Source organism: Erpetoichthys calabaricus, chromosome 2, assembly GCF_900747795.2.
Source record: "Erpetoichthys calabaricus chromosome 2, fErpCal1.3, whole genome shotgun sequence".
Lineage (NCBI taxonomy): Eukaryota > Metazoa > Chordata > Cladistia > Polypteriformes > Polypteridae > Erpetoichthys > Erpetoichthys calabaricus.
This window is the reverse complement of record NC_041395.2, coordinates 242,638,341-242,655,840: the sequence shown is the minus strand read 5'-3', so window position 1 is coordinate 242,655,840 and position 17,500 is coordinate 242,638,341. Positions and strand designations below refer to the sequence as shown.

General features: G+C 34.9%; 1 protein-coding gene across 1 annotated transcript in view; it reads right to left on the bottom strand.

Moving 5' to 3' along the window:
- Positions 1-9,003: 9,003 nt before the first annotated feature.
- The window catches only part of glrx3 (glutaredoxin 3), an 85,653-nt gene continuing 77,156 nt past the window's right edge, over positions 9,004-17,500 (bottom strand). Inside the window, exons 9-11 of the mRNA XM_028795317.2 lie at positions 12,829-12,868; positions 12,643-12,735; positions 9,004-10,307 (exon numbers count right to left, since the gene is read on the bottom strand). Coding sequence (XP_028651150.2) covers positions 10,257-10,307; positions 12,643-12,735; positions 12,829-12,868 — 184 coding nt within the window. The 3' untranslated portion in view covers positions 9,004-10,256. The remainder of the gene's footprint in view (positions 10,308-12,642; positions 12,736-12,828; positions 12,869-17,500) is intronic.

The following is a 17,500-nucleotide window of genomic DNA, read 5'->3' as shown; positions in this document are numbered from 1 at the left end:
ATAAGCATATGTTTAAAACCCTCATAAAGAATATGTATTGAAAAAAATATATAAAAATAATAAAAATAACAAAAATGTTTAAAAGAGCAAAAAGAGTTCACTTAGTGGCAATCCAGAACTGAGAAATCCCAGTACACAATCCAAAAGAATAATCCAAGAACTGTGTGAAAATAATTTAAAACAAAACAAAAAAAAAATCCTGTAAATTCAAGAAGAAAACAATTCTAACACAGAACTCATTCACAACTTCAATGCACCCCTCGTGAACTTCTTCAGGTCTGAGCTAAACATCAGGGCTCAGGAGTGGTCATGGGGGTAACGCCTACAAAACACAAGATATATGAGAGAATAATAATTTACACACAGAAAACCAAAGGTTATAAATTCAATAATTAAAGAAAACATGATCAAAGAAAAAACAATTTTACATAAAGAAAAGTCAAGCCAATATTTTGAACAGAATTAATAACATAAAAAGACATCTGAAAAAAACAAAAAAAAACCAAACAATTAATCAAATTAAATCTAATTTTACTTGTCATGTACAATTAAACACAGTAGAATATGTAGTGAAATACTTAGTTGCTGAACTCAAAGACTATATAAGAAAACAGTAAATATTCAGCTCTATAAATATCATTATGTATGAGATTATTATAAAATAATATTTAATAAAATATTTGATAAATATTTAGTAAAGTAAAAAAACTCAATACAAGAGAATTAACTTCACAGTAGCTCTAGACACTTTTCCCTCATTCAGGATTCAGGTGGACTGTTAAAAAGTGTCTCTTCAGTCTCTCTGAACTGGTCTTCAGGCAGCAGTGGTATTTACCTGACCTCAGCACAGAGAAGAGGCCATTGTTGGGATAGCTGGTATTACTGATAATTTTCTTTGCCCTGGTCCAACATCTCTTAGTGTAGATGTCCTGGAATCTAGAGAGAGCACACCCAGCGATGTGCTCAGCTGACCGTAACTTTATCTGCAGGGCCCTGTGGTCCTGCTTCATTCTGTTTCCAAACCAGGCAGTACTACTTCTCATCAAGATACTTTCGATGGTGGACCTATAGAAATTCTTTAATATCTGGGAGGTCACCCTGAGTCTTCTGAGGTGGTAAAGATATTGTTGTGCTGTCTTTAACAAGGTGCTTGGACCAGGTCAGGTCCTCTGTGATATGGACACTGAGGTATGTGAAACTGTCTACCTTCACACCCCGAGTCCAGTTAATACTGTGGGAGAGTGTAGGTCTTTTGCTGTGTCCTCCCAAAGTTGGCAATAAGCTCCTTTGTTTTGCTGTTTGACAGACTCTCCATTTCATCCAGGTACGCCTGCTTATTGTTACAAAGTATACAAAGTATAGGGGAAGTACTGTAATCGTCCAAACATTAGATTTTGATGAATCTCAGTGTTGTAGACCTCCTTGAGTCTGATTTACTTTCTTGTAGGGAAAGTATTGTAATCGTCCAAAAATTTGATTTTGATGAATCTTGACGTTTTAGACCTCCCCGAGTCCGAAAATACAATTTTTGGAATTATGTCTTTCTGTCTGCCTCTGTGTGTGTATGTAACTATGATAACTTGAGTACACTTTCACTTAGATCAATCAAATTTTGCAACAAGTATTAGGTACAAAACACAGATTTCTATCAACTTTTGAGCTATTTCCGCTAACTGGAAGTGGTACTTTTTTTACTCATGCAGCTGCAGAGTACAATTTATTCAACTTTACTTTTATAATTGTTCAATATATTATTAATTTGATTAGTTGTTGGTGGTTCTTTAATGTACATAATATAAAAATATAATCATTGTCTTGCGGTTTACTCCTCAAATATCCATCCCCATATCTGAGTATACGACAAAGTCTAGGGGAGACCACTCCTGATTTTCTTCTTTATTCAGGAGCTCTTCTCCTTCTCCACGTTGGTCTCACCTTCTGGATGCTGGCAGTACTGCAGTTTTCTCAGAGGTTTCACACAAAACAGTCCTTTTTTGCTAGCATACAATTTATGCTTGCTGGATAGTTGATTAGTTGACTCCCATCTCTAGCAAGATGAATGTGTGATTTTTAAAAGGTCTCTCTTGATTGTGCACATTGTTTTACTTTAGCAAGGTTTAGCCTCTTCAACTTTCTCATTTAACTCTAATACAGAGTTTTCCACTCTTCCACCCCAGCACCAGATTGCCCTTCAGAATAAAAGGGATCACTCTAGCTTTCATTGTGGCTATATCCTAATCGAAAGGGGTCCTGTTATATGGAGCAGAGTTACGGTCAGGCAGACAACAGGAAGAGCAAATAAAGAAAGCAGATCTAGTGCTGGCAATGGGTTATAAAGGAAGGAGTTAAGGTCTTGCCATTGGTCTTTAGGGTGCACGTAATCTCAACCTCTTGGTAGTCAGCTGGTCTATCAAGGTTGCCAACGTTTGAGTTATTGCTCTTTGTTCACTGACCAGATGTTGAAATGGTGCACTGTGGAGAAAACATTACGATCGATCAGTCTAATCAAATAAGCTCTAAAAACTGCATTGTGAAGAGTTCCTTTCGGGGGGAAAAACTGACACTCAAGCTGAAGTTAAGAATGTCTTCTTAAGCGAAGAACTTGTGTGCAATAACAAAGCAAAATGAGGGATACCAGTCTGCCTCGCAATGCTAACCATACAAGCTCATGTTTGGTAGACAACCCTGACTGCCTATAGAGATCACTTTTGGATTACATCCCTAAGGGAGTGTAAGGGAAAAGAAAAAAAAGGGTTCCTGAAACCGCCAGTCTGTTACGCTAGGACATCATAATTTCATTTGAACCACATTATATAATTTCTGGAACTTTGGATGTTATTTAATGGCAGAGATATTGCTAGAATTAACTTTTTATTTCAAAGCCCATTGGTGGGATTGAAATATTTACCAGCTACTATATTTAAATGAACCTAAGTGATAAAAGGAGCTGTTCTTTTAAGACTAATCAGACTTACTATGGAGAGCCTTGCTGCTCACATAGTGAGCCTTCATCAGTGGGTGTAAATAAAGGATGTCTCAGCATTTCATTTACACTGATAACTCTTCTGGTCAGCTTCAGAAGGTCTCGGATCAGAAGCAAAAGGCTTCTTACCTGAACAGTTTAAAGTACCTCAAATACATTTATACACACTGCAAATCAGAAAAAACTAACTGGCATCTTGTTAGAAGAGAATGTAATTCAGGGAGTGAGAGGGAGGAAAGTTGCGGGGAGCCCTGTGCTGACATGAACGCTTCCACAGAGAGAGAGTATGAGGGCAAACATTGTAGACAAAGAAAGACAAGTAGAGTAGCAACACTTGCTGCTTTTGTTAACCATAAGCAGTGACATTATATTAATCACCAGAATGCAGAGGAGAAGCGCTACAGCTACAATCTACTTATGTTAACTTTAAGTTGCATGGCTACGCTGGTTGACTGATTTGAGCACCATCCAGGCTGCAGTCATGTGATCTTAAATCACAGGCTTTTGTTTATCCCACCTGTTACTATCCTGAAGCTGTTACCCATAATCCCTGTTGTGGGGGATCCAGTAAATTTAGTCTTGATGCAAACCTTAAATTACTTGATAACCAAAAATAAGGTGTATAATTAGACCAAGGGATAAAAGCAGACCCTCCACCAGGGGCATCTGTAATAGAAATTTACTTAAAATTAAAACAAAAAATATATCACCAGTTCAGAAAGAAGCATGTCAGTTTTAAATGCTGCTTATTGAACATTTGCTCTCTTGGCAGTAAAGCTGTTTTGGTAAATGATATTATATTAAGTACAAAATCTGATCTGTGTCTTCTCACTGAAACCTGGTTTAGTAAATGTGACACTGTTCCCTTAGCTGAGGCGTCACCAGATGGATACTCGTTCCTTCATAAGTCTAGAGATTCTGGTCGAGGAGGAGGCCTTGGAATAAATCATTGTAACAAAATGCAAATCACGTCTAAAAATTTAGGCGACTTTACATCCTTTGAGGTGTTCATTTTAAATATTAAAACAGATTCCAACACAATTATAGTGCTAGACTACAGATCACCAGGGCCATATTCATTGTTCATGACTGAATTTAGCAACCTTTTATCTGATTTGGCTATAAATTATGATCACTTAGTACTAATGGGAGATTATAATGTACACATTGATGTGGAAACTGACACTTTTAGCAGATGTTTTACTTATTTGTTAAATTCAGTAGGATTTTGTCAGATTGTCAAAGGTCCATAGGTCAATAATCATAACTACATTTTAGATTTAATTATAACTTACAAAGTTGAAATTCAAAATGTAAATATTACTCCATTAAATGAAGTTATTTCCAATCACTACTTAATTACATTTGATTTAGTCCTGCCCTTGCCAATGCACTCACAGATTAAAACAAAGACAGTGCGACATCTAGATTGCAAATTCTGCTTCAAAATTTATAGATACTTTAAGTCGAATGTAAATGTTGAAAACAATTTAGATCAGCTAACATAACATTATAATGTGACCTTGAGAGATGCGCTGGACACAGTGGCTCCCCTTAAAACAAAAGTGATTAAAGCACATAGAAACTCTCCCTGGTTTAATGAAAACACTCGAGCGCTTAAAACAGAGTGTCAAAAACTGGAGCACAGATGGAGAACAACAAAGCTACATGTCTTTCAAATTGCATGGACAGATAGTGTTAATAAATATAAAAAAGCCCTCTTTAAAGCTTGCTCAGAATACTATTCTACATTAATAGATAGCAATAATAAAAATCCTCGGGTACTATTTAGAACTGTGGCTAAATTAACAAATGAAAATTCAGATCAACAGTGCAAAATACCAACAGATATTAGCAGTACAGACTTTATGAACTTCTTCAATGAGAAAATTAAAAATTTAAGATCCCAGAGTACAAACTGCATGCTATCTTAGCAGACCCTGTCTCACATTGCATTCAGCACTTTAGTAATTTTAATCCTGTAACTGAGCAGAAAGTCTTAACTTTAATTTCTAAAATGAAACCCACTACTTGTTCTCTAGATCCAGTGCCAACAAAACTAGTAAAAAGTGCAATGGATATTCTTGCAGTGCCTATTCTAAACATTATCAATAGTTCATTATTGCATGGAACAATACCTGATGCACTAAAAGTGTCAGTCATTAAACCATTACTTAAAAAGTCAGACCTAGACCCACACATAATAAATAAATACTAGAAAAAGTAGTCGCCAATCAGCTTCAGTCACACCTTACGCATTACAATTTATTTGAGAAATTCCAGTCTGGTTTCCGCACTGGGCGTAGTACAGAAACGGCATTAACGTGGGTTGTAAACGAAATTCTGATATCCTCTGATGAAGGAAACTCCACTGTAATTATGTTGTTAGACTTAAGTGCAGCTTTTGACACCACTGACCATTTCTATTTTACTGCACAGGCTAGAAAATGATGTTGGGCTTACAGGCCCTGTGCTCACTTAATTTAATTCTTATTTATCAAATCGATTCCAATATGTACAGAAATGTGCTGACAGTACTCCATCATTATACACAGAAGTGAGATATGGTGTCCTGCAGGGATCAGTGCTGGGAACTTTACTGTTTTCACTTTACATGCTTCCACTGGGATCTATCATTAGGAAACATAAATGTTAATTTTCACTCGTATGCAGATGACACCCAGTTATACCTTTCATTTAGATCAAATGAAGTTTCTCCGATGTTGTCTTTAATTAGTTGTGTTAGTGAATTAAAGGAGTGGATGGATGAGAACTACTTGTCTTTAAACACAGATAAAACAGAGATGTTAATTGTTGGAGGGAATGACGCCGATCACAACAATATTTTGTCATCATTTAACTCAGTTGCAATCACTATTAATTTTACTGAATCAGCCCGCAATCTAGGAGTTATCTTTGACTCTAGCATGTCATTTAAAGGGCATATTACAAAGTTGTCCAAATCACGTTTCTTCCATCTTAAAAATGTTGGGAAATTAATGTGCTTTCTAAATAAACAGGATTCTGAGAAATGAATTCATGCATTTATTTCTAGTAGGATTGACTACTGCAATGTGGTGTTCACTGGATGTTCAAACTGTTCTTTATACAGCCTCCAGTTAATCTAAAATGCTGCTGCAAGAATTATTACAAGAACAAGAAAATACAAACACATAACTCCAGTTCTTAAATTCTTACACTGGCTCCTGGTTAAGTTTTGGGCAGATTTCAAAATCCTCCTTTTAACATATAAAGCATTAAATGGCCAAGGTCTGGCTTACTTATCTGAACTTATCATGACTTACAAACCAGAGCGCACATTAAGATCTCAAGATGCCGGTCTGCTTATGATACCAAAGATTAATAAAATAACAGTGGGAGGTCGAGCTTTTAGTACCAGGGCCCCTAAACTGTGGAATGGTCTGCCTGCTACTATAAGAGATGCCTCTTCAGTCTCAGCTTTTAAATCCTGGCTAGAGCTGCTGATTAGATAGATAGAGAGATAAATAACTGAACAGACTGCATCTCTGTTGTTAGTCATTAGCACTAAAACATAAGTAACATGATAGTTATAATTTGTTACTAACCCTCACCATTTCTGTTTCTCTTCTCGGTACTCAAATGTGGCACTTAGTGCCACGGCCCACCTGCCAAGTTGTTTTGCCTGCCTAAGGTAGTCATCCCTGATGGAGAATTGCAGGAATCATGTGGTAGAGGGGTCCTTTCATCGGATTGGCTGGCCCAGCGCCGTTTCAGCTGTGGAACGGCCAAATGGGGGAGGCAGCTTTATGGCTGAGGTCTCCAGGACTCTAAACAATTCCAAATCATATTACGTGATATCATCTTTGGGCTATACAAAAATAAATTGTATTATGTTGTATGCACCAATGCATTATTTTTTAATGGTGCCGAGGTGCCATACAAGTGTTAACAAGTCACTTTATAAGGGAAAAAGTTTGTCAACTTTGTTTGACTGCTTAGTGGCACGCAATGCTTTATGGGGGTCCCCAATCCCCTAAACCCCCCCGATTGTTGATCATGTGTGTAAATTTCATGGGGGACACATTTACAAGATTTATAAAGGTAAATTGTGCAGAACTGTGCACATGCCAGATTTTATAAATTATTATTATTATTATTTTTTTTTTTTGCATACACATTTTTAGGTTTTTTTGACATACACATATTTTCATACTTACATCCAAGCAAAGTTTTATAAAGGAGACCTCTAGTGTGGAATTTTCCACTTGTGACGCCATGTCGTTCTCAAAAAGTTTTGGATTCGGAAGCATTGTGTGGATTAGGCATACTCAACCTGTATATATTATTTTTTCCTTTTAAGGAATTGAAACTAGAGAAATACAAGTCAGTTGAGCCTTTTCTTTTCGTTCCTTACTTTCTGTAATAGGGACTTCTGAATGAATTTTCTGAATGAAATTTAGGTCTGAATAATAAGAGGCAGTAAAAACTGCACTTCACAGCTGAAAAATGCAGAGTAATTGGTTATAACAAGTGTAGTGCAAAGAATTGTAATAGAAGTACATCCTAAAATTCAAAGGTAGGCTATGGTTATGGTTATGCTACCTTTTCAAAATGGATTAAGATTTGAGTTGGATTAGAATTAGTCAATTAGGTTATATTACTTATTACATTGAGATTTTATGAAGAGACACATTAATATATTGTCCCTTTATTTTTTTGCTCTGCTTCTGCTGTTAAATCTGATGTAACTGCCTTTTCTATTTTATTAATTTGCCATATTATAGTGCCTTGACTGGAGGTTGTCTAGTTATAAAACCTAGTCCCATCTTCTAGAGTACTTCCATATTTTACATGCTCAAAGACAGTGATTCTTAAAATTACTTTCATTCTGAAGGAAATAGAAGAAATGCCAAATATATTTGCAGTTACACGAAACCCAGAAAAACTGCTCTTTTTAAAAGGAATAAGCTCAGACCTTTAGACAAAATACAGTATTAGAGAAAGGGAACCTCCATGAACACACTACAGATTTTAAATCATTAATATCTTTATTCAATGAACAAGGTTATCCAGCATGTCTCTCACTCATGTGGAAAAGCAATTGCCCCCATTGTTTCAGTAACATAGTAATATTCACAACTACAGTAAATACAGTCTGTAATTTGAAATCTGGCTTTCATACCGCTATTGAGAAATTTCAGCCCACTTTTATGGAGCTTCTTTAATTCCGACACACAACATTCTGCCAGGTTTCCAAGTGTGAACTGCTTGTTTCTGGTCTATCCACAAAGTCTTGTTTGTTGTCAGGACATTGACTTGGCCACTGCAAAACTTGAATTTTACTTCAACATATGGTGAGGCTTATATTGCACAGAATTGACTGCAATCAGGTCTGGCTGTGTTCAGTCAGCCGAGTTTAATTATCAATTAACTTTGGTCAGCTATTTGAGTGAGTAAGTATCGAAGCAATTAAATTTTCACATGGGAAATACAGGTGTTGAATAACTTAATTACTTAAATATATTAAGTGTCAATTTTGAGGTCGTGTTTACTCTGATTCACTTTATCTAATATTACATTTTGTATAAAGACTTGAAAGCCAGTCATTGTAACAAATGTACAAAATTAGAGGCAATCAGGGAGGGGGCAAATACTTTATCACATCAGTGTGGTAAAAACACTAAGACATTAATAAACAGAAATGGAAAGTTTTTGATTCTATGCATTTTAATGAGAAAACTGCTAAAAATAAACATTATTGCAAGGGGGGGGGCATTTACTTTGTGTCACTTTTCTTATTATTTCTGCTTCTTAGTTGACCTTGTACTTTCAGCATTATGATGTAAACTGCCACAGATATGTGTTTAATATGCTATAGCTGGCTCTATCTATAATAAGCATCACTAATGGATGCTTATCAGAAATAACAGTACAGTGTTCTAAAATTATGAATATAGTAATGATATACAAATATGTAACAATGAGCTATATTAGGCTTAACAATAAACTCTCATTCCTTTAGAAGTCTTTTTTTTAAATAATATTTAATTTATAGATAAGCTACCAAGCCCAGTCTGCAGGAGAACATGCCTATTTGTGATATGAGGTCTCCACCTGGTGGCTAAAGCAAATATAAACAATTCCTGCAAAAAACAGTTGCTTTAGTTTAAAATACAAATAACCATTTCACCTGTGTGTGTGTGTGTGTGTGCGTGCGTTTTGATATGCAGAAGTGTGTGTGTGTTTGTGCATACAATGAAATTAATAATCAACTTGGTATTAATTATGCTAGCAAACAGAAGTTGCTTACTAAAACTATGGATTTTAGTTAAGGCAGGACACTTTACAGAAAAAAAAACTAATTTACAGTTTAATAATACAAAATACAAAGCCTGATGCATTTTTTTAAAAATAGACTTACTTTATTATTAACTGGGCTTTGTCAATGTAGAGTTTGGACACCTTCCCCATGTTCATGACAGGTTTCTCCTGGTACTCCTTTATCTTCCCATCTCCCACGTGAACATGAGTCCGCAAGGGTGCCGAGTAGTGAACATGTTTGTTTTTTGCCTTGTACATAATTGTTTTGTCCTGTTTTGGAGGAAGTGGGTGGAGAAAATGAATGGATGGACCTTATTATTATTGAAAGGGTCAATTTCAAAATATGTTTGAACTATATTTGCTAATACAGAAAAATCCAAGCTGCCAAACACTGCTCTTTGTAGTCCTATATTTGGCTGCCAGTGGCTCAGGTGTGCTCATCACACCATAAAGAGGCCTTTCTTAATGGCTAATTGCGCAGCAATGCTCCGGGCACAGTGCCATTCACTTCTTCATAACCTAAGCAGTAAACACATTTTAGGCTCCAGTACTGTGCATGATATTCAAGTAATTTTATTTATAGGTAATATTAGAATCACCTTTAAAACACAATGTCACATGGATTTTATTGATTAACCTTCAACATTAATTCATTTTAACAGAAAATTTTAACTTATCCTTCATATTTACTTGAAGTGGAAATTAGTAAAATACTATGTTTAAGCAATTCATCTGAAGTTGCTTACAGCATCATTAATCTGAAAAATATGACAACCACTGAAATGTTTTACAATTTTATTTGTTTATTTTAATAGCAATAGACCAAAACATAGAGGATTTAAGATCATAATGCAACTAAGTATACATGCTGTTCTTTATTAGCAGGTATCCTGAGAAGACGCACTGATACATTATATAACCATGTAACATATACTTTGTTCCCAATCTCTAAAATGCTGATTCTTGATATTTAATTTTCTCCTTTCAAAACAGATAGAAGATCACCACTTTCTTTTAACTCCTAGAAAAACAAGAAAATTAAAATTAAAAATGATCAAGAGTAAGACATAAATACAGTAATTTTCATACATGCAAAAAAAATCTTACCTGAAGAATACAAAATGATTTATTTGCACATTCTAACTGTGCATTGTTAAATTACATATTTTCTAAGTCATATAAGTTTAATGCTTTAGGTTAACAACTGTGCCTTTTTATGCTACACTGAAAACATCTCTTCTAGGGCTGCTCCATGATATACACAAGAACTATCTGTACATCACCACTTTGCTAGTCAAAGGCCAACTCAGGATCTTCTCTTGTCTAGGCTGGACTAATCCAGCTTTAATCAGGAAGGCTCCCTGTAAATGCTGTGTAATCTTTTGAGCTCATCCAGGACTCTTCCACCAGCTTCACACATTCTCTTACATACTCGGTTACTGCATTTAGTACTAAAATTACACAGATTCTTAGACGCACTGTTGATTTGGGGAGGTGACTTTGTGAAAAAAATTCTGAAAGCGTGCACTTTTAGCAAATATCTTGGAATCTGTAAAAGCTACATTGTACATCATTTTTGAAAATCTCCATTCATCCATGTTCTAAACATGTTATCCTTTTCATGGGTGTGGGAAGATTTTACCTGTAAATTTTTTTTGTATAAAACCATTCAGATTACTTATTGCAACAAGCCACTCTGACTGGAAAGTCGCTAGAACTGCTAATCAACTGGAACACCAGGAGCAGTCAATGTTGTATGTATTTAAGTTGACTACATTCTTCTTGAACCAGTAAGACATGGCGTATTTCTCTATTTTCTAATTGTCTGCTACAATTTTTAAAATAACTTTTTAAGACAACATATATTTTACTTACATTACCACTTTTTTCACATACAATATAGCTGAGCACTGCACAGCCATTTAGATCAAGCAGGCTATTATCATTAATGCACTGTACAGAAAGATGTTATGGATATCAAGCCCACCTTGACAACAAAAAGGTTTCTTATGTTATTCTGCTAACCTATTTCACTTATCAGTAGTAAAAGAATTCACAACAAGGTGTGAACATATATGACGAAGACTGTACACATATTGACAATGAACCATACATCTGATCTTCCTACTGTATCTGCCAACTATGAAAGTTCTAGTTACACTGAGTGTGAGGCACCACTTATTCCAAATTAGAGACATTAAAAATGTCAAAAAATGTGTGTTAAAAAGAAATACCATACAGTGGTTCTCTGCTTTACTCTTTTACCTGACTTTCCATTACTATGATCCTGCACTTAACCCATGTCCTAGCACACAGCTAGCTATCTAAATGGCTCACTAATGCACAATAAATGTATCTTTCTCATCTCTCCTTATGTAGTCTTAGTCTCAACAAAGCCACCAGCCTTAAGTGTTCTTTTTTTTGTTTTAAATGCAAGTTTCTTCTCTAGACCCATTGAAAAGTATGTTGTATTCTGCCAAGCTGTTTAATGCACTATTCCTCATCATTACAACTGCTTCAGCCTATTGACCTTTAAACACCTCATGAAGATGCAACTCTTCTCTAAAACTGTTCAAGCTTTCTAAGACAAGCTTTGCTGGACCCCTAATATATCTTTTCTGCTCTCCCCTCAACTTCTTTTCTTTTTTACAGGTTTCTGACCTGCCACTTAGGTTTGATATGAACTGGTAAAGAACATTTCTCACACTTTATATGCATACTGAAAATACTAAAGGTTGTGGATATCATTTGACAGTTAATATAGAAGTGCTGTGCAATGTAGCCACTTTCAGTAAATGTGTATACCCAATAAAAAATATAACGTTGGGAATTTGCTTAGCTATTTTTTTCAGTGCTTAAGTTCTGTAGTGAAGAAGCAGAAAAAAATCAGTATGTAGTTTTTATTGATTTCTAAACAAATTATTATCTCAGTGTAGGTTAGGTACACTTTACTAAAATATTAAAGCTTGTTCATAAATGACAATTTATGTACTTTTATCAGGTAGAATTGCCTGGTGCACAGCTTTATATACATGTCACATAAAGCATTCTGTTTCTAGCACAAGAAGGGAACCCAAACAGCTTACTGATCTGCACAAGCAAACAAATGCTTTGGTGATTTCAGCAGGTTTCAACCCTCTGACCTTGGCTCCAACTATACTAATGGCAGAGTGCTGTGCTGGCTACCCAAAGGCCATTGTGAATGTGTTGTACTGCATCAACTTCTATCCATTGCAGTTACGGTGTATTTTTAATTGGCCTATACTTTTTCAATTTCCCTAGTACATTTGCTTATATATACCGCACATAACAGAAAGCTGGAATAATAATGAAAAAAATAAAATAAAATTAATTACCTTTACTATGTCAAGTCCTCCAATCAATTCACCTTTTACGTAAAGTTGTGGGTATGTTGGCCAGTTGGAGTAAGTCTTTAAACCTTGTCTAACCTGGTAAAAAGAAAGTTAAGTTAAATTTTATTATTGCTATATGCAAAGTGCTAACAATAAAGTGTAACAACAGCTAGAATTGAAACCAATTACCTCTTCATCTTCCAGTATATCAAATGTGTCAAAATTAACCCTGTAAAACAGAGAAATGAAGCAATGAAACATAATTAGTAAATTTTACTATTACAAACTCATTTTAATTGAAACAATAACTTTTTTGATGTATTACATAAAGCTCACATAATCAAAGGGAGCAGAAATGATGTTCTGGATAAATAGATTTTAAATGTGAGGTAAAAGTGGAAATAATGTATTTATTATAAAAAAAAAACAAAAAAAAAAACAGCACCTACTATGATGTGAATAATACTAAAATAGTACTTTCTTGGGCAGCAGATCATTTTATCTTTCATAAAACTGAGGTATGAAGAACTGAAATTTTAAGATGGCTTAAGTAACAGTACAATGAACTACATTACTCCAACAATTTCACAGCACACAGTGCAGTATGGTCTTGGAAGTTACACAACATGCACAGAAAATTGCATTTCAATATATGCTTCATTTGATAATAAATCATTTTGAGAATTCAAGTCAATGTGTCAGCTCTTTAAATTATTAAATGTTTTGAATTCAGAGAAACCATGTGAGGAGTTAAGCATACAGCTTAGAATGTAAAACTTAAATACTTATACTCTCAAATGTAAAATATTTCTTCCATTCATACTCAGAACTAACTAGCTATAATTATATTACTCCATTTAAAAATTGACTTAAAAAAAAAGAAAAAAATGGCTGATCATTCTGCTCTTGTACAGGCATAGCACCAGGTAAAAAGACAAACTGTTTCCATTACTTGGTTTGAAGCTGTAGCACCATGTACAAATATTTACACATTAATAAACTGGCACACAGTGCAATTTAATGCTTTACTATGCAATGGTCAATTAAACATCTCCTCTCCACATTAGTACTAAATAATTGTCACAGTTCATTATACTGATAAGGAATATACACTGAAAAGCAGATGCTTGCAGTGCTGCCTGTTTAAATGAATTTGCCTTTCATTACAATACTTTCCTCAAGAACGGGGACACCACTGCTCAAGGACTGAGTCTGGTAGCAGCATGTAACAGTGTGTTGCTATTGAAATACGTCCTGAGCTTGCTATATAATTAATATTGTTACATTGAATGTTTTTAAATAACATTAAACCAGAACTGTCAGATTATGTTTACATTAACTTTTTAAATCTTGCATTACTACCATTTAAAATTTTACTATATACTTTAGTTTTTACATTCATATGCAACATTTGTTTTTTTGAAACAGTAGAACCCCAATGTAACAATCCCATGTTTAACATTTTCACACATTTTTGAATACTGAGTGGTGGTTTTAAAAAAGGAAAACATTTAAAAAAAAGGAGGAATGTTTGTGTTGTATTTAAATTATATAAATATTTGTATATCAGTAATTTATTGCAGTGACTGTATTAAAAAGTGACAATTTTCAAAAGTGTGCTGTACCTTTATTGTAACAAATAAAAATAAACATTATCAAACACATTTTTCATTTTTCAACTAATCCAGCATTTAAAAATTATATACAGTTAGGTCCATAAATATTTGGACAGAGACAGCTTTTTTCTAATTTTGGTTCTGTACATTACCACAATGAATTTTAAATGAAACAATTCAGTTGCAGTTGAAGTACAGACTTTCAGCTTTAATTCAGTGGGGTGAACAAAACGATTGCATAAAAATGTGAGGCAACTAAAGCATTTTTTGAACACAATCGCTTCATTTCAAAATATTTTTATTTTACTAATTTTCATTGTAATCATTCCATACAAACAGATCAATTTATAACCCAACAAATTTGAAAACAAATCAAACCCCACCCCTGAGAAGGAGAGCTTAGCTAAAGGAAAATTTCTTTAAGCTTTTTAATAAGGCAACATTAGACAAAAGGAGGGGAGAAGTAAATATCTATATAAATAAGAGATGGAGAAAGGAGTTAAATGCAATAATAGTTATTTCTCTTATTCTGAAATAATATTGATTAAATCCTGCCATGTTTTGAAAAAATTTTGTACAGATCCTCTAATTGAAAATTTGATTTTTTCCAATTTCAAATAATATAAAACATCGGTTTCCCACTGACTTATAAGAGGAGAATTAGGATTCTTCCAATTTAACAAAATAAGTCTGCGTGCCAAGAGTGTAGTGAATGCAATCACCGTTTGCTTGTCCTTCTCCAATTCCAGTCCATCTGGAAGGACACCAAACACTGCTGTTAGTGGGTTAGGAGGGATTGTGATACTAAGGCTGTCTGAGAGGCACTTAAAAATTTTTGTCCAAAATGATGTTAGTTTGGTGCAGGCCCAGAACATGTGACCCAGTGAGGCAGGAGCTTGGTTGCAGCGCTCGCAGGTTGGATCCTGGCCTGGAAACATTTTGGACAGTTTTAAGCGAGACAGATGAGCTCGATATATAATTTTTAGTTGAATAATTCTATGCTTTGCGCATATAGAACTCGAGTGAATTCTCTGCTTTGCTACCTTCCACTCCTTTTCTGATATATTGATTAAGAGATCTTCTTCCCAATGTCCTCTTGGATCTTTGAAAGGTAGGGACTCTAATAAGATTTTATATATTGCGGAAATAGTGTTTGTTTCCTCGGAATTGAGCAGTATTTTTTCCAGCATTGTGGAGGGTGCAAGGTGGGGGAAATCGGGCAATTTCTGTTTAACAAAATTTCTAATTTGAAGATAGTAAAAGAAATGTGTAGCTGGGAGGTTAAATTTTGAACGTAATTGTTCAAAAGATGTAAATATGTTGTCTATATAAAGATCTCTGAGCATTTTAATCCCAAAACTTTTCCAGGTATTAAAAACTGGATATACTTGAGAAGGTTGAAAGAGGTGGTTCCCTTGCAGAGGTGCCACTGATAAAAGATTTTCCATCTTAAAATGCTTCCTAATTTGGTTCCATATTCTGAGTGAGTAAAGCACAATTGGGTTATTAGTATATTTGCGATAACTTTCATTTATTGGAGAGCAGAGCAGGGAATATAAAGAAGTACTACAGGATTTTACTTCTATTGCAGACCAAGCCTGTGTATGTGCATTTATTTGTGTCCAGGTTTTTATGGCTTGTATGTTTGCTGCCCAGTAATAAAACTGAAAATTAGGTAAAGCCATGCCACCTTCTGCCTGAGGTCTTTGTAGGGTCGCTCTTCGGATACGTGGGTGTTTTGAGTTCCAAATGAATGAGGTTATTATTGAATCTAACTGTTTAAAAAACGATTTATTGATATATATTGAAATGTTTTGAAATAAAAAGAGAAGTTTAGGAAGGATATTCATCTTAACAGTGTTAATTCTTCCGGCTAGAGTGAGATGAAGGGTTGACCATCTATGCAAGTCTTGCTTAATTTTTTCCATACAGACGCCAAAATTTTGTTGATAAAGAGCTTTATGTTTACTTGTGATATTTACCCCTAGGTATTTAAACTGATCTCCTATGGTAAAAGGTAGGGTGTCTAATTTAATATTATATGCTTGTGAGTTCACTGGAAAGAGTATACTTTTATTCAGATTAATTCTAAGACCAGATATCTTTTGAAATTCTGTTAGTGCTGTTAAAACAGCAGGGACAGTGTTTTCTGGGTCCGATATATATAAGACCATATCATCTGCATATAGAGAAATTTTCTGTTCCAGTCCTTCTCTGACAATCCCCTTTATCTGATAAGAATTTCGGCAGTGAACCGCCAGTGGTTCAATAGCGATTGCAAACAACAGTGGCGACAAGGGACATCCTTGTCTGGTACCACGTTCTAGTTTAAAGTAGTCTGAGCAAATGTTATTAATACAAACTGAAGCTTCTGGACTGGTATACAGTAGTTTGATCCAAGCACAAATATTCGGGCCAAACCCAAATTTCTCCAATGCAGTGAAAAGGTAATTCCATTCGATCATGTCAAATGCCTTTTCTGCGTCTAATGATAGTAATATCTCTGGGGTGTTTGATTTTGCTGGTGAATATATAACATTAAACAAGCGTCGGAGATTTGAAGATAGATGTCGGCCTTTAATAAATCCAGTTTGATCTTGTGATATTACCGAGGGCAGCACTTTCTCCATCCTTCTAGCTAGGATTTTTGAGAGTATCTTAACATCATTATTCAGGAGTGAAATTGGTCTATATGATGCACATTGTAACAAGTCCTTATTTTGTTTAGGAAAGACGGTGATTAATGCTTGTCGAAATGTTTGAGGTAGTATTTGGTGGTCTTTAGCTTCTGTAAATGTTACCAATAAGAGTGGAGCTAGCTGAGTGGAGAATTTCTTATAAAACTCTACGGGGTAACCATCAGGGCCTGATGATTTCCCGCTTTGTAGTGACTTTATAGCGTCTAGTAATTCTGTTAGCGTTAGAGGTTTATCCAGTTCCTCAGCACTTAAAGCATCTATTTGTGGTATTTGTGAATTATCCAGAAATGCATTAGATTGCGTGTTGTCTTCTTTGGGCTCAGTGGAATATAAAGACTTATAGTAATCTCTAAATGTGTGCATTATTTTATTATGGTCGATGATTTCTTCTCCATTCTTGTTGGTGATTACTGGTATTGCATTGTGAACTTCTTGTTTATGAATTTGTTGAGCTAAAAGCTTATTAGCTTTTTCTCCGTGTTCATAGTAATGCTGTCTAGACTTATAAATACAATCGCTTCATTTCAGGGGCTCAAAAGTAATTGG